This window comes from Camponotus floridanus, unplaced genomic scaffold, assembly GCF_003227725.1.
Source record: "Camponotus floridanus strain SB8 unplaced genomic scaffold, Cflo_v7.5 scaffold189, whole genome shotgun sequence".
NCBI classification, from domain to species: Eukaryota; Metazoa; Arthropoda; class Insecta; order Hymenoptera; family Formicidae; genus Camponotus; species Camponotus floridanus.
The window spans coordinates 195,076-203,966 of NW_020229313.1; the positions used below are offsets into that span (position 1 = coordinate 195,076).

At 38.6% G+C, this 8,891-nt stretch overlaps 2 protein-coding genes across 2 annotated transcripts; both read left to right on the forward strand.

Moving 5' to 3' along the window:
* Positions 1 to 172: 172 nt before the first annotated feature.
* LOC112637650 lies at positions 173 to 966 on the forward strand. The gene has a single exon (XM_025407787.1). It carries the CDS (start codon positions 175 to 177, stop codon positions 964 to 966), a length of 792 nt encoding a protein of 263 aa, XP_025263572.1. The 5' UTR covers positions 173 to 174.
* A 6,167-nt stretch (positions 967 to 7,133) lies between these two features.
* Positions 7,134 to 8,485, forward strand: LOC105257407 (protein ANTAGONIST OF LIKE HETEROCHROMATIN PROTEIN 1-like). Its single transcript, XM_011268003.3, has 2 exons — positions 7,134 to 7,419; positions 7,497 to 8,485. Exons 1-2 carry the CDS (start codon positions 7,134 to 7,136, stop codon positions 8,432 to 8,434), a joined length of 1,224 nt encoding a protein of 407 aa, XP_011266305.1. The 3' UTR covers positions 8,435 to 8,485.
* The last annotated feature ends 406 nt before the right edge of the window (positions 8,486 to 8,891 follow it).

Consider the following 8,891-nt stretch of genomic DNA (forward strand, 5'->3'; position numbering starts at 1 on the left):
TGTAGATCTATTAAACGACATATAACGGTCATTTTTTACCGTTTAGTTAATCTTAACTTTAAACTAGGTTTTATATTAATCTATACATTGAAAAACAATCAAATATGTCTGAACAGAGTTTAAACTTTAATCTAAGATTAAACTATTATTGAAAAACCGGCCCTAAATGGAATAATGAAATTTTGCGCGTTTATGGATCTCCCACGATCAATTTTTCAATCATTCTACGACAGAGTCGTTAAAAGGATCGCTATTGGAGCAGAGACGGTTTGTCAGCTCAGTATGAAAACTGCAGCTCAGGAAGAAAAGAAAAAAAGTGATGAGAAAGAGAATACAGATGGTGTTACTGTATCTGGTGATGGTTTGTGGAGAAAGCGGGGTTTTTCGTCACTTTTCGGATTCGTATCGCTTATTGGATGGCTTACCGGCAAAGTGGTTGATGTTGTTGTAAAATCAAAATATTGTGAATTTTGGGAGAAACAAAAAGACACTGAGAAGTACAAGGAATGGATCGAAACGCATGAAAACGAATGCCAAGCTAACCACGAGGGAAAGATGGAGGTGGACGCCGTTATAGAAATGTTCCAGCGCTCAAATTCTTTGCACAATTTAAAATATGCAAATTACGTGGGGAACGGAGATTCTAAGATTTTCAAAGGTATCATGGATTCAGAGCCTTATGCTGATTTGACAGTTATGAAGAAAGAGTGCATCGACCACGTACAAAAGCGAATGGGTACTCGCCTTCGCAATTTAAAAAAAAACACAAAAGGGCTCGGAGGAAAAGGCAAGTTGACAAGTAAATTGATCGACGAATTGTCAATTTATTATGGATTAGCTATACGCCGCAATCATGATTCCGTAGAAAAAATGCGGAATGAAATCTATGCGACGCTATTCCATAAATTATCAACCGACGAGAAACCGCAGCACGAAAAATGCCCGTCCGGAGAAAATTCGTGGTGATCGTGGCAAAAGGCACAGGCCATTGGTAATGTCGATTACAAGCATAAACCAGCTCTCTCGACTTCAGTTTTTGAAGCAATTTTACCAATTTATGAAGAATTAAGCAGCGACGATCTGCTTACTCGTTGCATTGGCGGCTATACTCAAAATAGCAACGAGAGTTTCAATTCGACAGTTTGGTCAATGGCTCCGAAATCGACCTCCAGTGGCAAGCATGTGCTTGATACTGCCATATATATTGCTGTAGGCATATATAATTATGACCTATCAAGTGTCATGAGGCTCATGCAAAATTTAGGCATGAAAATTGGGAAAAACTGTTATAATTTCTGCGTCGAAACGGACGAGCGCCTTCATCAAGTATTCGGAGCGATCGCTGACTGATGCTGCAAAAGAGGCCCGATTGCTATTAAAATCATCCAGGAAGGAAGAAGAAGAGGCGAGCATCAATCTGGATGGCCAAATGTATGGTGCAGGCATCGCCGATTAAAGGTAAACATAAATTTCAAGCATTTTAAGTGCTCGTAAAACTTTAAACATGTTTTTCTCGAAACCGCTTTTTTCAATCTTAGCGAACACATTACTTCAATACGGTTGCATGGATCAGTTTGAAATTTTGTCAGTAGCTTCACAATTACATCCTTTATAGAAGTACGTAGGGGTTTTTCTATTCGATGTAAACTTTTTATTTTATAAACAATTTACTGCTTATTTTTTGGCAAAAAATCGAATTTTTTTTTCAAAAGTGCACCGTTTCTACAAAATTTGATTAAATAAAAAATCCCTACGTACTTCTATAGCCAATAGTATATAGATTTAAAATTTTTTTGTTCTAGGTCTTATATTTCACGAGAAATTGGTTCGCTACTGGAAGCGTTTTTTAAAAAGATCATTTCGAAGATTAGCTCTCTCGTCGCCATTTTGTACAAAAATAATAATAAAAAAATTTTTTTCTATACTTAAATATATGCTGAATAAACCCTCTAAAAAAAATTCCCATTCCTTTTATTATATTCCCCCAAAAAATTGTCAAAGTTAGGCCTTTTTTTCGGCCGCTAGAGTGGTGTTACTCCTTAAGAAGCTTTGAGCAGCGGGTGGACAGAGTGCGGATGTAGTTATTGCCAGAAAGACGTTAATCAAGGGAGATTCTGAGAAATTTGTGAGAGTCGGTTGAATGGACAGTGGAGTTTGCGAGATTAATAGAAAAGGCAAAAGGGTTTATATGTTTCTTGATGAAGATTATTAAAGAGGTTTTCGAAGGAGAAACAGTGAGGCCTTTGGAAGCGAGATATTTGGCGGCTTTATTTGCCGAAAGTTCCAACTCCGCGAGCGCTTTATCAATGTGACGAGAGCTGACAAAAATAGCAATGTCGTCCGCGAACTGGATTATTTCACAGTCTTCCCCTATGGATTTATTTAATTTCGATACATATATGTTGAAAAGGAGGGGGCTAAGTATGGAGCCTTGAGGGACTCCTTTGTAAATATAGCGTACGTCAGTGATTTCTCCGTTAATTACAAACTAAAGCTTACGAGTATGAATGAGTGAGTAGATGAATTGGCATAAAATAGGGGGCAAGCCTAGATCGACGAGGTCTGAGATAAGGATGGAGGGAATGACGTCAAACGCATTAGAAAGGTCTAGAAAAAGGCATGCAGTGGAGGTACTTCGAGTGAAGCTAGTGTGTATTTCCGTGGTGAGGATAGACAGATTATCTTGGCATGAACGAAACTTGCGGAAGCCAAATTGTGTGGAGGGGAGTTTTTCGTATCTTTCCATCCACCAATCTAGTCTAAGGAGAATGAGCTTTTCAAGGATTTTGAGGCAGCAAGAGGTGAGTGAAATGGGGCGGTATTTGCCTGGGGTTGTTTTGGGAATGAGGTAGACCAGCGAGTGGCTCCACGACTCAGGGAACTCTCCGGAGAAGAAAAGGTCATTAAGAATTGAGAGCAAGAGGGAAAAATATTCGGTGGGAAGATTGGAGAGAGTGAAATAGTCTATTTGATCAAAGCCAGGAGAAGACTTCTTGTTCTTAAGAGAGAAAATTACGTGATGAAGCTCTTCAGGTTGAAAGGGGTTGTCGAAAATGTGGCAAGAGTGGAGACGGGTCAGAAGAAAACAGGGGGAGTTTGTGAAGACATGAGGGGGGGGAAATAGAATTGATTAAGTCTAGAATTGCGGACGGCATGTCGCTGTTGGGAGGAGGAAGAGAGGAAGTTGTACTGAGAAATCTATTTTTGAATCTTTTTACAATACGCCATAAGGCGGAGATGCTGGTGGAGGAAGTGATGGACTCACAAAAAGATTTCCAATTCGTGCGTTTAGCATGCCGAAGGATTTTTTTGGTAAGTGCTTCCTGCTTCTTCAGATTGAGGTAATTGGGGCTGGAAGGATATCTACGGAACGCAATGAGCGCTTGTTTTCTAAGCTCGACGGCTTCAGAGCATTGCTCGTTCCACCAGGGAGCAGGAGGGCGAGTGAGTAGAGAAGGTTTAGCTCTGTTGTTTGATTTGGCTTTCCCACGGCTTTGAGAGGGAGAGGAGTTAGTAGGAGGTTTGTGTGCAGAGAGTAAGGAGATAATTGTGTCTCTGAGAAAGTTACAGAAGATGTCGTATTTTTCTGTTGGGGAGGAAGCTGAGTCAACGCGGTTGAAGAGAGAGGGGAAAGTGAGCGAGAAAGTAGAAAAGAGGAGTTTCCGATTGATCTTGGAGGTTTGAAGTTTGTGAGAAAAGAAGGATCGAGATTGTACAGGTGTTGATTAAGAGTAATTATAGATGGGATATGATCGCTGCCTAGTGAGTCGTCGAAGGAGCTCCAGGTACAATAGGGAGTCAAGCCAGAAGAGACGAAAGTAAGATCAATGACTGAAGATGAATGGGTGGAATAAAAGATGTACGTGGGGGTTCCATCATTGATAGAAGAAAGGAAAAAGTCATGGGAAGTCAAATAAGGAAACACCATTGGAATCAGAGCAATTACAACCCCAAGAGGTGTGATGCGCATTAAAGTCTCCTGTAATGATAATCTGTCCAGAGGTTGGAATTGAGTTGAAAAGGTCTTCCCAGGCAAAGGCAGGAGAACTGGATGGATGTCTATAGATGGAGATAATAAAGATATCGGTGTGAAGACAAGAGATTTTGACTGCGATCGCCTCGAGGATCCCATCTGGGGAAAATATGGAATCGAGTTTTGTGAAAGGAATAGATTTATTGATTGCCAGCAGGACACCGCCAGATTTGTTGGAAGGACCATCCTTCCGTAGTATATGAAAATTATTTAGAAAGAATTTTTTATCTGGGGAGAGCCATGTTTCAGATAACGCAAGAATGTCAAATTGATCGCTGATTTGAACGAGAGAATCCCTTTTGTTGGATATGCCATGACAATTCCATTGGAATAAAGTAAGGTTATTGTAAGTAGTCTTGTTGGCCATACTAGATAGGTGGAGGGGGGGAGGAGTTGCCCGAGTTAACGGGAAGATTGCGAATAAAATGAACAATGGTGGGAACGAATTCGGGAAAATTGGAAGAAGTAAGTAGAGGCAGCAATTCGAGAATGAGCCGTACAATGTGTTTAAGAGCATTCTGACGGCATTGTGAGGAGTAATTGGGGGATTTAAAGAGGAAGAGTTAGATAAAGTAGGAGGATTATCAAAGTGGTTTACAGGGACAGCTGAGGAAGTAGAGGGGAATGCAGGAAATGATACGTTGGGACAAGGGGGCTTGTGGGTGGGAGGGGAAAGACGGGGATTTTTATTGAGGTGCAAGGGCGGGAAGAGAGGCGGAAGATTTAAAAGAAGCTTTGTCACAGACAGGGTTGCAAAGGGGGGGGAATGGAGGCTAGAAGAGGAGAAAGTCTTGGCGGCTTGAGCAAAAGAGAGGTGCGGTGAAGTGTGGTCAAACGGGGGGGATGAAGCGTGTAGATTGAGGTCCGAGGGGCGAGTTGTGAAGCGGGAAGAATTTAGTTTTGGAAACTCTTCAGAGGACGAGGAGAAGGAGGGAGGAGTTCTGTTATCTTTAAAGATCTCTCTTGCATCCAATAAGGAAATATTCCTGAAGGCAGCGTATTTCCTTATTTCCTTTTGAGTTAGAAATTCTGGGCAGGTGAGTGAGTCTTTTTTTTTTTTTTTTTTAACGATGAGGAATCTCAGTCTTGACGGACACCCTTCGCCCTCTCACATAAGAAGAGGGCTCCAAGTAGTGCGGGACTCCAGGTCGGATGCATCCACCACGGACCTGACTACCCGCTGAACCTCACCGGTGGCATCCTAACGTTCAACAGCAACCCCTGAGGAAACCGCTTGCGCATTACTTCTCAAGGACCGCCAAAATGTCTGCGCATTGCGCATCATCATCCGACATTAATTAACGTTAAACCCAAAAGTGATATCGGGCAATCAAAACCAGATAATAAGGAAGCTCCGGCGCCACAGGCAATACCGGAACCTCCCGCCCGCCGCGCAAATGGGGGTGGGCGAGGGGGGGATTATCCCCCCCGCGCACCCCCCCCCCCGCACGACGGGGTCAGAACTCACCCATAGAGCCAAGTAAAGACGAGCGAACTGAAATGAAAATTACAGTGAATAATGATCCTTAAATAAATGAATGAATGATCAGTCAGTGATCAACCAATCAATCACTCGACCAGTCGACCGACCAATCCAGCGATAATGATGTTAGTGTTCGAGGTGAAAAAATGGAGTAAGACTGAACGAAACGGAATGACTATGATCAGTAGAATGAATAAATAAAGGTACAGAAAATGAATGGTAATGAACTGAACTTATTTAATTTAGATAATGATCTATTGCATACATGGAGCTCAAAATAAAATAAATCGAGAAACTATCTTAAGAGGGTGTGCTCCCTAATTGGGAGATGTGGATCGAGAGACTATCTCACGCTGTCTCTCTTCCTCCTCCTTCATTTTTAACACATAGGAAGCAAATTTAGTAAACGCCAACCAATTCTCCTTATTTTCTAATATTTTATCAATGATTAAAATTAGCGTTAACCTACTAGAATAGTCAATTCTTATTTTGCGTATGAATTCAAATCTATAATCGTCCCACGCGGGGCATTCTGCGATTGTGTGTTCCAATGTGTCATCCACCGAAGAGCAATGACGACACGCCGGTACCTCCGTCTTGTTTATCCTCTATAAAAAGTGCCCAAAGCTACCGTGACCAGTTAGCATTTGGGCACCATAAAAGTTTATCTCGCCGAATTTACGCACCAGCCTATGCAAATGAGGCCGAATTGCTGAGACGGTTTTCTGGTCCCAAATTCCAGGCCTATCTAGGGATATTTGCCATTGGCGGATAAGAAGCAAATATTCCCCATTGCGAACTTCGGCATCCGTTTGGGGGCTATATTCACCTCTAGCTCTTAGATCCGTGATTCTATTATATATTCTACTCCGCATAGGGTGCTTTCCAATTGTTTAACACATCTTAACACAAACATACACAGGAAGGCACAAAGTGTAGCGATGTGCACGACTCAATTCGAACAAAGTTAATGTGCGACTTTCGAGTGGAGGGTTAGGATTCTTCATAACCATGTCCATCTTGATATTTTTTAATCCATGCTGAGGGTGATAGCATCGATATATAAAATGGATTGACCATTGCGTGTAGACAGGCGTCAGCCCGCGGTGAAGAGAGAGATACTACATGCGAGGCCTATGTCTGTCTCTTTTGCTAGTATCTCATTGGTAATTTTGTTTCCCGCCTCGATGGGCGGGAACCAAAGTTACCAATGAGATACTAGCAAAAGAGACAGACTAGGCCTCGCATGTAGTATCTCTCTCTTCACCGCGGGTTGAAACCTGCCTATGGCAATGGTCAATCCATTATATATATCGATGGGTGATAGCCATATCAGAACTGCTTTTCTATCATTATACGAAACTCGAGTAGAAAAAAAATAGGTATTTTAACATTTTATTTTATTTAATGTTGCGTTTAATGTTACATAATTAATATATTAATAATTTATGTAATTTTGTAGTATCTATTATTTAATATTATTTAAATTATTATTTAATTAACAAAATGTATCTATTATTTAATATTATTTAAATTATTATTTAATTATTTGTTTCACAGATATATTAAAAATAATATATACATATGTCAAAGAAGAAAGATAAAATAATTATAGCGATGGCTGCAGATCTGTCATCCAGTTCTGATAGTTTAACTTTAACGAGTTCAAGTTCAGATGTTTTCAACGACAATGAGATAATCACTAACTCGTCTGACGAATTTGAAATATCTTCCTCAAACGAAGAAACTGAATATGATATATTGTTTTCATTATATCAACTTCTTATGCATGGAAAAAGACGTAGCAAAGTTCAAGGCTTTCTCGATACTGTCCATTTATATAGTGATGCTACATTCAAGGAGCACTTTAGATTACAGCGACATACAGCATATCTTCAAATAGGTATATTAAATATTATTATTGTATTTGAATATTATTTACATTCTGTAAAAATACATGTGTCATTCATTTTTATATAGACATACTGCGGCAAAGTAGTTTTATCCCATCTCATTCTTCTGGTATGCGTAAAATCTCTGCTGAGTGGAGTTTTCTTATATTTCTGTGGTATATTGCAAATACTGAGCCATTACGAACTATGGGAGATAGATTTAATGTATCTATATCTTCGATTTTTCGTGTAATACGTCGAATCGTGGAATGGTTACTATCAAGACTGGACGAAGAGATAAAATGGCCAGAGGGGAATAACACTATCCTCATGACTTCCCAAAACTTCGAAGCAAAACGAGGTATAAAAAAGTGTATCGGAGCAATCGACTGTACGCATATCGCAATTCGACAGCCTGTTGATCATCCTAGAGACTATTGCAATCGGAAAAGGTTTTTTTCTATCATATTACAAGGTGTTGTAGACGCAGATATGAAGTTTACAAATATTTACTGTGGAGAACCAGGTTCATTGCACGATGCACGTGTTTTAAGAAGATCGTTACTCTATGATACTGCTCAAAATGACATGGAAAACATTTTTCCCAATGGAATGTGCATAATAGGAGATTCAGCTTATCCATCGCTACCATGGCTTGTACCACCTTTTAGAGACAACGGACATTTAACTGCACAACAATCGGAATTCAATTTCTTGCATTCTTCAACACGAATAGTAGTAGAGAGAGCGTTTGGGTACTTGAAAGGACGTTTCCGTCGTTTAAAATTTTTAGAATTACTTGATATTGAATTTATACCAAAATTAATAACAGCCATTTGTATTATGCATAACATTGTTATAAAGGCAAATGAAGAAAACGAATTCTTTGAAAATGCTATTATTGACTTTCTTGAAGATAATGACGCGATTGACAATAATGAAATTTACAATTTACAACATGTTAATGGACATAGAAACGAAATAGATCGAAGAATGCAGATGTTTCGCGAGCTGTTTCCTGATTAGTTCTAAAGATTTACATATTTTATAATTTTTCTACTTTTTAGTTTTAAAATAAAGCCAAGAAAAAATAAATATTCATATATTTTAATAAACGTATTTTTATTTATTTCTACCATTTATTTTTAACCTTTACAAAATATCTCTATATAAAATTAAATAAATAAAATTAACCTCTGAGATATATCTAACAATTTTCATTTTTATAATATAACTTCTTTTATTATATTTATTGTAATAAGTGATATAGTAAATAAGTTTCAATTTATATTAATCTAAATATATAAAGTTATTCTAAATTATTTAGGAATATTTTTATTATATTACTTACGAAGAACAATATAAATTTAAGTACATTTTATAAAACAAAAAATAAAAATCTGAGCAACAAAAACGCTCACATATATCTGTACTCATTTTTCAACGAAGTATTTTTTAACATAAAATATTTATTTCTTAAATT